Here is a 15,868-nt window from a genome sequence, read left to right as displayed (position 1 = left end):
TTCTGAATAAGTTACTAACTAATTACGCTTAAAAATAACCAAAATGCATTTATAGTATAATGGAAAAAATATATGCTACCTTATCATATACGTATTTTCCGTTTACGAGATGACATTCTATTTGCTATTGTTTATTAAAAATATTTATAATGATTTGTAATTTGGAAAGTATACTAACAAAAGAAAGTAATTTACTAAAAATACTTATATATTATATTTATAGATTTTTTTCTATGTCATAGATATATTAATATATAAGAATATGATGTTAGCATAAATCATTGATAACGATAAAAAATAAAGCATAACGCAAAACATTAGGCATTGGATTATTTAAAAATTAATTAAACGAAAGAAGCTTTTACGCGATAAAATAAACAATATAGAAATAAATCAACTATCTCTAAGAGAAAGAGAAACGTGTTTACGTATCACCAAGGTAACAACCCCAGTAAATAATTAGTCTGTTTCGTTTCCTTATATTCACTACGGTTACAAAGTGTCACAAAGTGCGTATTAGTTAATGTGAATATATTAGATCTCTTAACTGCACTACCAGCAAATTTACATTGATTATTGAAAAAACATTCATTGAAAAATGTTACGGGTACCTGCACTACCTTGTCTTCCTGGATTCAACTTTGATAGTAACGTAAGATACCTTTTATAATTTTATACGTAATCGTTATAAAATATTCGATAAGAACAAAAATCCATTGTTTTTCTACAGCTCGGTCGTACAAAATTTCATAGAAGTCAATACTTCGAGAAAATACATGCTGATATTTATTACCTTTCGGAGAAGAAGTCCGATTTCGGTCGTTATCCATCGATTTATCCACGCGGGGAAGTACAGGAGTTACCACCATGGATAGCATACGACGGCCAAGTATATGAACCAATTATCAAATCAATCGAAATCTATCTAACATGTCTTAACATAAATTATTCGTTATTAACTTTAGAGATTGATGTTCCAAGCGTATTATCAAGAGACGGTACAAGAAAGATGGAAATCCTCTTTTCAAATTCGCGTAGTTACAATAAGCTTTTTCTTAGAAGACGGGACAATAAAAATATCGGAACCAATCGTAGATAACAGTGGCTTAGAACAAGGTTCAATGGTGCATCACCTTTGAATATTATATTTTTAACATGCGTATTTACAATGTTAAAAAGAACTTTAGATGTATATATTATATATATACATATATTTAATACTTATTCTTAGGTGTTCTGGTAAGACGTCAAAGAATTCCAATGCCTGATCCAGTAAGATACAAATTTTACGACATTATTGATTTAAATATCGGCAAAGAACCAGAGATATTTGGTAGAGTATACAAAATCGTAAATTGTGATAAATTCACAAGACAGTTTTTAAATCGCATGGGTATACCAGTACCGGATCCAATAAAAATCCCGATAGATCCATACAACGAAACACGGAAACTCGTAAGCTCGAAAACAATAAAATATATAAATGCGGTCTCATATATCGAATTAGCATCGGTTATTTTTCTTGCGTATAGCCAACCTTTCCGAAAAAACCAAAAAGTCACAAACTGGATCATCTCCGTAATTTTCTAAAATACGATAGACAAGTACTTCGATTTTATGGATATTGGGACGACACAGAAAGTGTTCATGGTATTATACATGATCTTGAAATTCATTATTATCTTGCTGATGGTACGATGGAAATCAAGGAAAATGTACCAGTCAATTCTGGAAGAGATTCCGGATTTATGCTCGTTAAAAGAATGAAAATACCAAAAGTAAAGTGTTTTGATATATTTGTAAAATCGATCGATTCGTTCGTTCATCGACATATAAAAATATTCTGCGTTTTTAGTTTTATTCGGGTTTAGTTCCAATCGGTGAGGATGATCCCTATACGATTTTGAACGTAATAGCTAACGATGTTGGTCAAAGCCACATGATGATAGACGCCTTGAACACAGGAAAAATAGATAAAGTGTATTATAAGGATAATGAATTATCGATAGGTGCTAAAATGAATATTTTTGGAAGAATTGTCATTATAACGGATATGGATGCATTCACAAAGGAATATTACAGGTGATATAATTTATAGGATTTGAGGGAAGAGATATTTTATTGAGATATTTATATAACTTTAAGGACCAAATATGGCTTAAACGATTTTACTCCATTGGAGAGACCACAAAAGAAAGATGAGATAGGTGAACCGGTAGAAAGATACATACCACCTTATAATGGCTATGGTTCTTACGAGGATTCACTTGGAAATTGTTTATCAATTATACCGAAGCCACCACAAACAGATTTTATTAAATTTTTATATTACGATAAGTATGTTTTTTATTTTGAAGAATCGTTCTTTCTATGTTTCTCTTCTTTTCATTGCGTCTCGATTCTTCCACGAAAAGGCAGGGCTTCGACAGCAAAGTTTTAAGATTCAGAGCACAAATGATATCGAAAATACCAGAAAATTTAGAGAGACAATTTATCATAAGATATTATCTTATAGATGATTCGATATCTATATTCGAATTGACGAAAAGAAATTCAGGTAATTGTACTGCTAACAAGTTCTTAATCTCCTTTGAGGTATTCGAATTTATAAATCTATTCTTTTCAGGATTTAGAAGGTGTTCGTTCTTGAAAAAGATGCCTGTAATGCTTCCTAAACAGGAAATATTCTCGAGTAAAAAACCAGAATATTATAAGCCATCAGATTTTTATATCGGAGCATGCTTGAATATAAATGAGTTTTATTTCTCGATTATATCGGCCGATATTTACGCTCTTCGTTACATGGAAATAAATAGTAAAGTGGTAAAGATTTTTCTACGAACGATATCGAGAAATGATTTTATACAATATTCATATAAATTAAATTATTATTTCTCGATAGTTTCCAAAGGCAAATATCAAATTGATCATGGAAAAACTTAAAGAAGCATTAACGCCTGTATACAAGGAATTTATTCAAAATCATTCACCTCCTTCAGTGGAGACTGATCAAAAAATTCAAACGTTGTCGTATGATAAATTTAAAAAGGCATTGTGCATATACTTGGGGGATAAAATAACGGAGCACGAAATAATTACAGTCGCCAGACATTATTCCTCTCACGAAAAGAAAGAATTTCATACGAGGGAATATGTCAGGTAAATTTATTATTTACTTTCGAAGAGAATCAAATTAAATAGGAAAATAAAGTCGAAATTGTCGACATTCGATTTAGACAATTGGTCCATACTGAGCTTAATCGAGATATATGGTACGAAGCTGATCGAATGAAGGAGGATCTTTTACATTGGGATAGAGGAAGAACCGGTTACTTACCTCGAAACACGATTTACACAGTTTTACGTAGTTGTAGAATACCTCTTGATGTCGAATTAATAAATTCGATGTTGGATCAGTAAGTATTCGGAGTATTTTGTCAGTTTTATAACTGTATTAATAATCATCGTTATAATTTATACAGCTTATGCAAAGATGCGGATGGTAAAATAGATCACAACGATCTAATGAAATTCATCGACGTTAAAGTCAATCCTTTGCCTCCTGCAACTACTATAAATATTAAGGTATTTATATTATTATTCGTTGAGACGTATGTTTGACACGCTTTTTTTATTAATAATCTCTTGTCAGACAGCATTATGGTGGGCGTCAGAGAAAGAACCGGATTGTGGAGCCGGTATAGATTGGTATTGCTTTATAAAGGATCTCGATATAAAAACAAACGATGACACATTAGAATTCAACAAAGCCGAAGAGAAAGAAATTTGTGAAACGAAGAAATGAAAAATTGGCACACCTACTAAAATGTTATTTATTTTGCAGACTGATATTTCTAACGTAAAACATGAAAATCGCGCGAGCGCGCGCGCTCCATTCTATTTACAGTATTCGAGCTACGATATTATACTTATCGACATAATACTAAAATGACACGTTTCATTTTTCGCATCATTTTGCTACACGATATTTAATTTTATACAGGATATTTAATTATACGGACCAATTAAATCAAATACAAATATACGTATGACAAATCTACGTACACACGAAACACGATCGTTCTCTATACCGTTTCGATTAGAAAAATTAGTCGTGCCTATATTAATCTTAGCGATATTACTTTTAAGCAACGACATAAAGGACACGGTACGTAATAAATATTGCAGAAAAATGCATAAATAATATTATCTCGTAAAAGAGATCAATCCGTAATCTTTCGCAAGATCCGATAGTTCAATTGCACTCGTAAGTCTCCACGATTCTTCTACAAGTCTTGCACTTGACGTAGCAGCAACTAATGTACTTGCAATTGCATCTTTCGAGAATCTCTTCGGTTCTCGTAACGTGACCTCGACCGCAACAAAGATACTCGCAACCCTCGTAACCCGTGCTACTGCCATTACATTGCCTGTAATCAATCGTTATATCGTACAAATAATTATAATTAATATTAAATATACCGATGAACATTTTTAACGATAAATATCTTGTGCTCGTATCCACGTACGTATCTATGTATGTACCCGTATCGATCCTTCGAAAGATAGCGATTAACTCTTTACAAAAATGACTATCGCATGACACCCGAACGAGTATTATACATCCAGTAAAGACAAATATTATAATTATATGGTTCGTTATTCGAAACGTAAAGTAAAAGGCGATAATATTGAACGAAACGCTTGAAAAAGAAACACGAAAGTCCATGTATTTTTTGTAATATTTTTTTAATGGTATTCGAATATTTCCATCACGACGCTCAAATAATACCTTTTCACGATTTCGTTTTGACGGTGGACTATTACACATCATCCAAGGCTTCTGCACCATCCAAAAAAAGGATTCGAAAAAAGCATACGTCTTACGGCTTCTCGTAATAAACATTCGCCACTCCCACCTTGTATAATTATACGTAGCCTTTTAATTACTGCCTGTAAGAAACGAACTGGTCGGAAACGTTTCGAAGTACCTGACTTGGTGGCTCGATTAAGGGAAATGTGAAAGATTATCGAATTTAATCGATTCGTTCTACGAATTGATCGAGGGGAAAAAGTCGTTATATTTCATTAGAACGATTATACACGTTATAAATCATCTCGTTTGTAGGATCAAAGACCAGAAAATCATAAATACACAGATACGCGTTATAAAAGCGATCGTCTATGATCATTCTTCCGTTCGAACATAGCCTCGAGGCTGGAACAATGAGAGATTAATTTGTATGTATCGGTCGTTCACGAGCTGATTCACGAGTCCGTGATGATTTATGAACCGGATACAACTAAACAAAGGACCATCCAAGACGCTTCCATACACGCGTCCCCCTGTTTCTTCGATTTCTTCGGAGAGCACACGAGTGTACACGTGAAGAGTTGTTCGCTGTTCCGAGAACGCGTATCGTGGGTGATCTTAATTCACTTCAGAGAGACGGGGAGAGCGAGAGAGAGAGAGAGAGATGGAGAGAAAGGGAAAGAGATGGAGACAAAGAAAGAGACAGTGAGAGGCGTGAATAACTCAGGGCGACGAGTACAAGAGCTTCTTTCGGTCGTACCGCCGGAAAATCCGTAACGAATGCAATCACCGTCACAAAGAGCCCTTTTCGAAGGGTCCGAACAATGAATGGGCACGACTTTTGAAATCATTTGGAAACACTTCTCCGCCCATCTTTCTACTATCCTTTCGTGCGAATTTCAATACGTTATATAGTATTCACGAAAAAGCGTGTCGGTCAACAACTTCCTCTCGATTTCGATTGAAGATATTTCGAATTGTTCTCATTATCGAAATTCCAAATAATATTATTTTGATTATGAGAAAGAGATTGCACCTGTCCGCGTAAAAAGTCCCAACTTTCTTTTTAATTTCGATGATAAGAAACATTCGCGAAAATACAGAATTAGTGGTTCGCTCGTCCGGTTTTATTGCACGCGCTTTTCGACGTAATTTCCGTTATAGTCCATCGTCTGTACGAAAGCACAGTGCGAAGCCATTAGCGCCGCCATAATGTGGCTTTACGACGTACACCTGGACTCGTTCTCGAGTTTACGTGTTTTCTTTTCTCTTTTATCCTATTCATTCCCTACTGCTTTCTTCTTTCGTTTAAAAATCGTACGAGCTCGATCTTGGAAGATTCTTCCTTCGTTCTCGTTTCTTTAGCGAGAACATTTAAACGGCGTTTAAAGTAAGACATTAAACCGATAAGAAACAAAAAGAGAAAGAAAAGTAACAATAGGATGATGGTCGGGAAAGGAAGTTTTCCGGATGAGTGGTCAGAAAAACGATGGTTCGCATTTAATGGACGTTTTTGGTTTAGTTTCGTTTTGTTTCGAGTTTAAATACGAATGTGATACGAACGATGAAAACTCACCTGCCTATGGTTCCAAGGCTACCCCTCTTCTTATCCGGAAGACAATAATCTGGACTCTTGGTGGTATACAATAGATTATCGTGATGATAGAGAGGTGGCAGTCTACCACCGGATCTAGGTTTAACTTCGGCGGCGGTGGCATACCTTCGAAGAAGACGAGTACCGGCTACGGAAGGACCGGAAGAACCCAAACCTCTCCAACAGGTGCGGACGCTGCAAGAACCGGAAACGCCGTGGCATTTGCACTCCAAAGTTAATGACTGTTCCACTGCCTGTTTGGACGTGGTCGTTGGATGTATCGGTTGTTCGCATAAAAAAGAAAAAAGAGAAAAAAGAAGAGAAAAATACAAGAAACGATAAAAAGTGAGTAGATATATACCAATGTATATAGACGGTCAGTCTTTCTATCCGACTTACTCTTCGTCCAGCTCTGTTGTTATGCATATTAACGGCGTGCAGAAATTTGGCTGTCGGCCCGGTACCCGGAGGAGTCGCACCCTGAAGAAATCTTTTGGCCATCCTCGAGGCAGATCTAACGTCGTCACCGCAACCACCCCATTTGAAGGTGTTCCTACCGGTTAGTCCACCAAACGACATAGTTGCCGTCGCTAGCGAGGAGGAAGATATCAAGGCCGATGGAGAAGGTGGCTCCTTTCGTGGTGGTGTTGCACAGGAGCAAGCCGCCAAGTTGCCTAACGCACAACCCCTTGCCAATCTCCAGACAGCCGCTGCCGCCGACATCGCGTAAACGAATGCTTGCTCTCTCGTTCCTTGACAATAAGAGACACCGATCCTCTCAAATTCTTCCCTTTGATCTTATATTTTTTTTTATCGTATCTGTCTACTTACGTATGTTGTACATGACTGTGTATCACGTAGATATGTATCGTGAATATCTTTTATCGATGCCAACTCGCGTCAAATCTATATCTTACATATTTCTCTTCGGATCAGATTGAAATAATTGAAATAAGCCGATTACGAACAATGCTTTCGAAATCGAATCGCAAAGAATCGGCTTCCCTAGTCGCTGCATACGTACGTACGAACATATATACATCATAACACAGACGTATACATATCGGTATACTATTACCCACGAGCGAGAGAAAGCAAACGTTTTCTTTGCTTTTCTCTCGTTAGCAAAGGATCCTGCCGTGCCGAGAGTATTAATATTTTTATTTTTATATAGGAATTGAGACATGGTCACGCGAAAGGAAGAACATTAAAATGGGAAAAAACGATAGCTTATTTGCCTTCGTTTTTTTCTGTTGACAATTGGTACATATGAACCTAATGACTCGACCAGTTGACTTTTACCATTGGTTATTACGTTAATCACATAAATGATTGACGCTGGATGTCAATCATAATATATATGCATCGTTATGGATAAGAAATTGTATAAACGTAATCGTACCTGTAAGTAATTCGGGAGTATAATTAGGAGCACCCTCGATGCTACTACAATTCCAACGACGATGTCTGAATGCTTGTTGACAAACGATCGAAGTATCCCTCGCGGCTTGGACCAGACTAGGCATTACATCGGGAGTTGCCCTGCAAGCTCGCGCCTGTTTTCTTTCCAGAAGACCAGAGCTCTTGGCGTTTGTGCAAGAGTCCTTCGTCCACGTTCGAGCATCGGCCATGCGACCGAGAGCTCTGAATCAAACAAAAAGACGAGACTTACAAGGGAATTCTAATTTTCCAATTGAAAGTAAGACACCATTCGAATAACGTTAATAGTCTCAATCAAAGTGGACTTCAAAAAAGATTTATTAAACCATAACAATATTGAATATCTTACCTGCTTATTTATGGAAGAAAAAAGTTTATGCTACTAATTGAAACTTAACAACGATTCGTTTCTTTATCGATCTAATGGACGAAGGAAACGAGTGTAATTTCGATCTTATTGGTCGCATCCTGTTTAAAACGGTATTACGAGCGCTTAGACGTGTTTGCCGAGGACAACCGTGACCATCGTCTCTTTCTTTCGAAGAAAGAAAAAAGGAAAAGATGAGAAAGAGAAAAAAGAGAGAGAAAGAAAGGATAGCACCAAATTATGAACTCGTTATCGAGAGCGATCCGACTCGTTTGTTTATCGCTCCGATGTAACATCCATCGAAAAAAAAAAAAATAGAAAAAGAAAAGAAAAAATTCAAAGAAGAAATATCGAACATCGAAGAAGAAATACGACGGATGCTGCCCGTAGCGTGCAAAACTTTCAACGCGCGACGTGTAGAGCGAGGGGGAAGTCGGGGTTCGATGGCTCGTAATTGACGTTTAATGCTTGAACGTGCAATCATGTAAATTAGCCGCCTTAAGTAGTCTCATTCGCAGGCGGTAATTATTATAATACTCGAATGTAATTCACATCGTACTCTACCACTATTACGGTAGCTATATTTTTTTACCTCACCTCGCTTTAATACAAGGTTTAGATTTGATCGGATACACGACGTTTCATTAAGCGGCTCGTTATTTCGTCACTTTTCATCTTGTTTTTCACTTCGCGATTCGATCTTTACAAAATCTCGTTAAACGTAAAAATGCGAAAGTCCATTTTATTTATTTGTTTGTTTGTTTGTTTGTTTGTTTGTTTTCTTTCCTTCTTTCCTCTTTTTTTTTCTTTTGATCCAACGTCGAATGCATAACATCCGACAACGTAAGACATGTAGATCAAACAAAATTACTTTTATTTCATCGCGATGGTTATGGAACAGGCTTTCTTTCGAGACCACCTAGTCAACGGGCCTCGTAGGAATAACTATGAATGAACTGCTGATTTATCGTAACTAGACGCGAACGAATACCAGATATTAATAACCTGGTAAGCTCTTGCAACTATCGACACTGACAATTATCATACACGATACATCGTTTAAATCGTTTCCTTCCTATATACAAATCGAACCAATCAAGAAAAAATCTAATCCTTCCATCAATATACATAGATAAACCTGACGGATCAGTTTGGTACACGATAGATACGGAAGTTGGACGACGTAATAGCGTGAGATTAAAAATTCTCACTCGCTAACGTTTTTACAAACTTTTTCATTCATATTAAAAGAGGGTATGAATTCCTAAGAGGATGCTTGTAAACAGGTAGATAACTTGACAGGCGGAGAAATGGAGAAATATAAGAAATAATATTTAACGAGCGATAGGAATGTTCGACAGGCAGTTCCATACCAGCATAAAAGAGGAACAAAATATATGTATACATAACGTATATATGTATGCGAACAGTCCGGTTACAGACTAGATACGATTTTCGTTCGCCTTATGTATCACCACTACTCGCACTACCTTCGGGGCATACGCACGTTAAATATCGTACTCCGATTTACGAGCAACATCAAGAAGAAGAATGAGTCTAACCGCTTACTACCGTTGCCTCGTATTAACTAATTTAAATAATCGATTCGTCGAGTGATTTAAGGTGTTGTCATATACGTAGCTACTCCTCCTATTCCTTCTTTCCATGAGGAACGTTTTGAAATAAGAGTGTCAATGGATGGTAATCCCAATTGACACGAGCCAATATCTAAGGTACAATTCCAAGTACAGGGACTATTGCCACGACCGGTATTCTATTCGTGATATCACAAAATTGGTTACAATTCCTTCCGTCTCGTCACGTCCACGTTCAATTTCTCCTCCCTCTTGTAATCCATTTGGCAAAGATTATACGACATGTATCCTATTTGTATCTACATTTTCCATCTCGTTCTCTTAAAATACATACACCTTCGGGAACGCTTTGTGATCTAATAAATATCTATCTATGCATAGCGATCCCAAGTACTCATGTTTCGCCTTCGAGCGTGTTCGAGACGCTTCGTTCCTACGATTTCTCCTCTCTTTATTTCCTTTTTTTTAGCTCGATGAAATCGCCATACAAGATACCTCTTTCCATTCACGGTCACACCTACCGGATAAGTGTGTTCATAAATCGAAGAGAACGCACACGTGCATCCATTATAATACGTTGATAGGTATATCGTTCTCCACGAGTCGATTCGGTGGTTCCATGAACTTTCGAAAATCTTTGTATTCTCATGAAAACGTGCGACGTTAAACCTTCGTTAAACTCCATGACTTCTATAACATAAGCCTACCAAGATTTCTACCAATTTGTTAGCAATCTCGAAATTCGTTTTGACTCTTGCTATCGTAAAGCGTCGTCTTTACGAGGCCAATTACCGCGTACAATTCTATATTATCATATTCGAAATACTTGCATCGGAAGCTTCTTGAAAGCTCCTCGATAGCTCCTCGATAATATACAAGCAAGAATCTCGAGCATTCTTTTTTTCCTGCGAGCATAAATCGAGTACGTTTAATAAGGAGCTTAGACTATACTTTTGTTATACCTATTAGATTCTAATCGCTAATATAATGATTATACCAATTTCATTTGCATCGCCGAAGGAACTGATTATTCATATTCGTTTATTTCTTTATCGCTATATGATTCAAAATATCGATATCGCGTGTTCTTTTCTCGTATGAGATTTTAAAATTGCTTTTGACGTTTCAATCGTAAAATACGATGTTTATAAGCATGATAATAGGCCAGGTTCCATCGGGATTTGAATTACGCAAAGCGAACGTCCTGCCTATTCGAACACGTAGGTAGAGATTTTCCAAATATAATCCGCCCTCTGTCTCATCTAAATTCGAAAGAAATTAAAAAACGGCCGTATTAAAGTTTAACGTCAAACGAAAGACACGTCGTACGTATGTACGTAGGTAGATATATGCGTTCCTTGAAAACGTTTATAAAAAAAGTTGATAAAATTGGTCATCATGAATGATTCGACGTCGTCTGTTTAGCTTTCTTCATGAAATTCAACGGACATTGATCGGTCGCTTTCGCAAATCAAGTGTGACCGCAAATTATAACAAATCGATCCTCGATCGCGAGAATCAGGATGTAGGTATCCGCGTCTGAAACGAACGTCTGAAAGGTTTCAAGTTGGGAAAGAAAAAGAAGAAGAAGAAGAAGAAGAAGAAGAAGAATGATCTTTGATTTTTTCATCGTGATGATTAACGAAGATAGGTGATGCAAACGTCGAGCATCCATCGAGCAAACCATCGAACGTTCATTCATCTGTTGTGTGGAAAAGAAACATAAAATAAATATGTATAAATAAATATGTGTATACTTATATAATTTTCTCAAGAATGCTTTTTTTTTGTCTTTCTTTTCTCTCTCTCTCTTTTTTTTTTTTTTTTATCAAATCATTCGATCGAAAGGAACGATGAATGAACGGACGGCTCGATTCGTTGCGTTCCTTCGAAGATGAGCGAAACGAATCGTGACGTTCGGTGTTCGGAGTCACCCTTCGATTATTCGTCATTGTCGGACACAATGATTATAAACAAAAGAAAATAGATTTGAACAGAAGGGAGAAGGGTCCGGCATGGTGTGGCTTGGCTTGGCGTAACGTGGCATAGCGTGGCGTGGCATAGCGTGGTCTTTATAAATCACGATTCGTGGGCAACCCCTAATCTTCTACCCGCCTTGCCTCCGGCCCGTTCCTCCCCTTCTCCTCCTCTCTTAGAACGAACAACCGAGTCTGGCTCGTCTTTTCCTTTCGTTGTTTTCTCCGTACCTCTCGGATTTTGGTTTTGCACGCAAAACTACCATCGCTTCTCCATTCATCATCCAGCCAGGAAGCGAGCACCCCTACCGGTTCCCCCCTTTTCTACACCCCACCCTAACCTCTTCCCCTCTCCTCCTGGCGATCCGCGAACGATGAAATTAAATCGCGCTGCGAAACAACGCGTCGAAAGGGAAGGACCTGTCCGCTTACTTCTTCTTCTCCTTCTTCTCTTTCTTCTTCTTCTTCTTCTTCTTCTTCTTCTTCTTCTTCTTCTTCTTCTTCTCCTCCTCCTTTTTCTTCTTCGTCTTCGTCTTCGTCTTCGTCCTCGTCCTCGTCTTTTTCTCTTTTTTTTTTTTTATTTTCGTTCATCGTCCGCGATAGCGAAGATATGCTCGTGTACGGCTCACAAAGGTAATCGCTTTGAGAAGAAGTGGGGGACGAGATTATGATAGGTGAGATCTCGTAAAACTTTCGCGCATGCTCTCATCGCATGGATCTTTCAAGAAAGATCTTCAAATACTTATGTACATACGTATGTACATATGTATTTACTTATCAACGTCCTTAGAAACTCATGCTCAGATTACAATTTGATATTGTATGATACGATAACAAGATTTATCATATTTGTACTAATGATTAATACTTCACAAATCCTTTAAATTTTCTTTCATAACTATCTAATATTTATTTAAACATTTATTTATAGATACTAATATTAACTCGTCTAACTGTGTTATACCTACGTAACCTATTTTTTTTACAACGGCTATAAAATTCCTCAAAGAACGATCGATTAAGACGCGCGCCAAACATTTAAAGAGGTCATAAAGCGTTACTCCATTCTTACGTACTACCTACTTATAAAGTTTATTTCATTTTTAACGAGCTATACGCGAACCAACGCAAATTGCTAGTCGTTGTTAAAAAGAGTAATTAAGTGTTCGACCCTTTTTCCTTATAGAAAAAAAAAAAAAAGAAAGAAAGAAAAAAAATCAAGCTCTATAGGACAAGGAAGAAACGGCATCGATGACACGTCGATTCTCGACTTCCATTCCTTTTGATATTCTTTTCTGATATTCCAACGAGATCGTTCGATCTTAAGGACGCTCTTGGCGCTCCTTAGTTCTTGCCGCTCCCTCCTCCCACACCTATACCATCGCCACCACCATCACCACGACCACCACCCTCCTCTCTCCCTCCCCTTGACTCCTCTCACAAACGATTTTTCTTTTTTTCCAACGGCAATCTATTTCTTTCTCATTAAAGAACCTACATTAATCTTCGAATTCGGTGCGGAGAAAAGATTGCTCCGCGATCCATAATAAGCCGTGTGAATGAAAAAATACGAAAGAGGAGATGAAAAGGAAAGGATATATAAAAATAAAAACACGGAGGAGGAACAACCTTAAAAAAAAAAAGAAAAGAAAAGAGAGAAAAATCCAAAGAAAAAGGAGACGAAGAAAAATAAGAAGCATGCAAAAAAGATATACTCACAGCCACTTGATGCACCTGCCACCTTGTAGGAAAAAAAGTAGCAACAACAGGCAGACTTTCGGTAGGCTTCCCTTCGTTAGGTGCATTTTCGTCGTGCCTTCACATTCTAGAAGAGGAGGCTAGTGCGCTACTTGCGAATTCACGAACTTCTTCCCTTTCGGATCGTCTTCGCGTCAACGAAGAAGAGGTCCTCCTCTCGGTGACGATGATGGATATGAACGAAAAGAGTAAAGTAACAAAGTAACATTATCGCACGATCCTTTTATCGATTTTTCTTTTCTCGATCTCTCCTTCGAACACTCTTCGTGTCCGCGTATACACCTTCTTCCTTCCTTTATCACTTTCTTATCTTTTGGTTAATTTTTCTTTTTATGTAAATATATATAAAATGATAAATACAAAAATGACGAAGGAGAATCTCGGTTAGTCGTTCGTACCGTTCAAAGGGAAGGAACGGACTACTAGTAGCCTGCCTCGTCCTCGTGCGTCGGCCCGCGCGATCCTGAAGGATCTGACACGAGCGCGGCGTTCCTCGAGACGATCTCGAACGAGTTTCCGGTGCACCGCGAGTCTGCGTGCTCGCAGGTGTCCAACAGTGCGCGTGAGAGAGAAAGAGAGAGAGAGAGAGAAAGAGAGAGAGAGAGAGAAAGAGAGAGAGAGAGAGAAAGAAAGAGAGAGAGAGACAGCGACAACGACAGTGACAGAGAAAGAGAGAGAGAGAGAGAGAGAGAGAAAGGGTCTACTTCGATACATCGACAGAGCCCGCAGGATTCGTCGATTCACTGGAGGTGGAATCCTCTTTTCCTCCGCCTCTTTCTTTCTTTCTTTCTTTCTTTCTTTCTTTCTTTCTTTCGTTCTCCCTTTCCTCATTTCCTTCCTTCCTTCCTTCAATTTCTTCGATGAGTGAAGGACAACGATAAGACATCGAGGGGATGCAGCCAGTGAAAAATCCTTCAGTCGAGTCCGCGATCTTGACTGAAAAGTCGAAATATCTTCGGGATAGTTATTATCTTCGAAACTTTCTTATCAATCAGACATACTCTGTCGCTCATCGTTCTTTATTTTCTTTGATTTCATTTCATTCAATCATCCGTCGAATCAAGTTCGTAAATAGTAGAAAGATAGTCGAAGGATAATCGTTTTGGTATTTAACTACTTATAGGTATAGATGATCGAACGATCTCACGACGATAATTATAGATTCCCTAATCTTCTCATTTTCTAATATGTCCAAGCGGAAAGAAGGAAGAGAAAGGAAAAAGAAGAAAAAGAAAGGAAAAGAAAGAAAGAAAGAAAAGAGAAAAAATCGTATTCCCGTTACCCCTAACGAAAGAAGAATGAGTATCGGTAATTCGGACGATGAGAGGACCTCCATGGAAAATGGGTTTAACGAGCGTATCCTCGACTTTTTTTAGGATCGCTTCCCTCGAGATGAGGAGGCACACTCGAAACAATTTATCACTTTTCCGCTATCGCTTTTCTTCCTAATCCGTAATCCACTCCGGTAATAAAGTTTCTTTGGGGTAAAGAATAAATCTGTGTTGTTCCTTGCACGATATAGATCAAAGTCATTTTAGAAAGAAAGAAAAAAATGTATGCAGAGCCACGCAATGTATAACTGTACACGTGTATGCCGATCGTCTTATTTCATAGTTCATTTTAGTATATCGAGATGAGGAAAAGCGGAAAAATAGGTATTTATCGGTTCGGTCCAAGTAGGTAATACTACTCGCGGTGGTAGTTAGCGAAGCAGGTAGAAGTACTAGATGGGCTTGGAAAGGCGAAAGAGGGTGGATAAGTTCGAGCCGAAACTTAACGACGTAATGAACGTCTGACAGAGGATTATTTATCGACGAAGGGGGTGGAGCGACGAGGGCAGGAAACGACGGTAGGATGAAAAAAGGGTAAAGGAAAGAAGATGCTCGTTCGGCATTGTGAAGGAGATCGTACTAATTATCGGCATGAATGGTGGTGAGTCCAAAGTGCGGAACAATTCGGTTCAATCGGTTTTCGTCGAGCCAGTAAGAAGGACACTGCCTTTTACCTTCGAAGACACGAAAAAGTAAGGAATCGTTTCAAGTAGTCTTCGAATCTGCTACAGGACCATCGACATGCTACGGGAAAATAATTGCACGCTCGAACGTTCGCTTCCAAATGACGTCCCTTCTCCTTCGTATTATTTCTTTCTCTTTTTTCTTCTTCTCCTTCTTCTTCTTTTACCTTTTTTAAATCGGCTTAGAGGAATATCAATTGGAAGGAAATTAATTGGAAGCACGTTAATTGACATTTTATCGTAAAAATGATATAAATGAACTAATTTGTTTTGGGGAAACATTGATTAGCTATTATTAATAGCGTTGCGAT

The 15,868-nt window shown here is 37.8% G+C and overlaps 2 protein-coding genes across 4 annotated transcripts; one reads left to right on the top strand and one right to left on the bottom strand.

The window, feature by feature from the left end:
- Positions 1 to 63: 63 nt before the first annotated feature.
- LOC127066509 (EF-hand domain-containing family member C2-like) lies at positions 64 to 3,810 on the top strand. Of its 2 annotated transcripts, XM_051000343.1 has the most exons (13): positions 64 to 652; positions 731 to 889; positions 966 to 1,116; positions 1,232 to 1,455; positions 1,533 to 1,778; positions 1,856 to 2,082; positions 2,146 to 2,337; positions 2,415 to 2,557; positions 2,627 to 2,823; positions 2,903 to 3,159; positions 3,237 to 3,416; positions 3,483 to 3,585; positions 3,653 to 3,810. In XM_051000343.1, the coding sequence occupies exons 1-13, from the start codon at positions 599 to 601 to the stop codon at positions 3,803 to 3,805; spliced, it is 2,286 nt and encodes a 761-aa protein (XP_050856300.1). In that variant the 5' UTR covers positions 64 to 598; the 3' UTR covers positions 3,806 to 3,810. The 2 variants fall into 2 exon arrangements, with proteins under 2 accessions (XP_050856300.1, XP_050856302.1); XM_051000345.1 differs by lacking the exons at positions 64 to 652; positions 731 to 889 and having other exon boundaries at positions 983 to 1,124.
- LOC127066515 (protein Wnt-11b-1-like) lies at positions 1,893 to 13,985 on the bottom strand. 2 transcript variants are annotated; one of them, XM_051000359.1, is made up of 5 exons: positions 13,505 to 13,985; positions 7,810 to 8,051; positions 6,807 to 7,159; positions 6,390 to 6,661; positions 1,893 to 1,953 (listed from the first exon to the last, which is right to left on the bottom strand). In XM_051000359.1, the coding sequence occupies exons 1-5, from the start codon at positions 13,588 to 13,590 to the stop codon at positions 1,917 to 1,919; spliced, it is 990 nt and encodes a 329-aa protein (XP_050856316.1). In that variant the 5' UTR covers positions 13,591 to 13,985; the 3' UTR covers positions 1,893 to 1,916. The 2 variants fall into 2 exon arrangements, with proteins under 2 accessions (XP_050856316.1, XP_050856314.1); XM_051000357.1 differs by lacking the exon at positions 1,893 to 1,953 and adding an exon at positions 4,256 to 4,430.
- Between the last annotated feature and the right edge of the window lie 1,883 nt (positions 13,986 to 15,868).

The sequence above is a fragment of the Vespula vulgaris genome, chromosome 9, assembly GCF_905475345.1.
Source record: "Vespula vulgaris chromosome 9, iyVesVulg1.1, whole genome shotgun sequence".
NCBI lineage: Eukaryota > Metazoa > Arthropoda > Insecta > Hymenoptera > Vespidae > Vespula > Vespula vulgaris.
The sequence above is the reverse complement of the archived record's forward strand: the minus strand, read 5'-3'. Positions and strand labels throughout refer to the sequence as shown.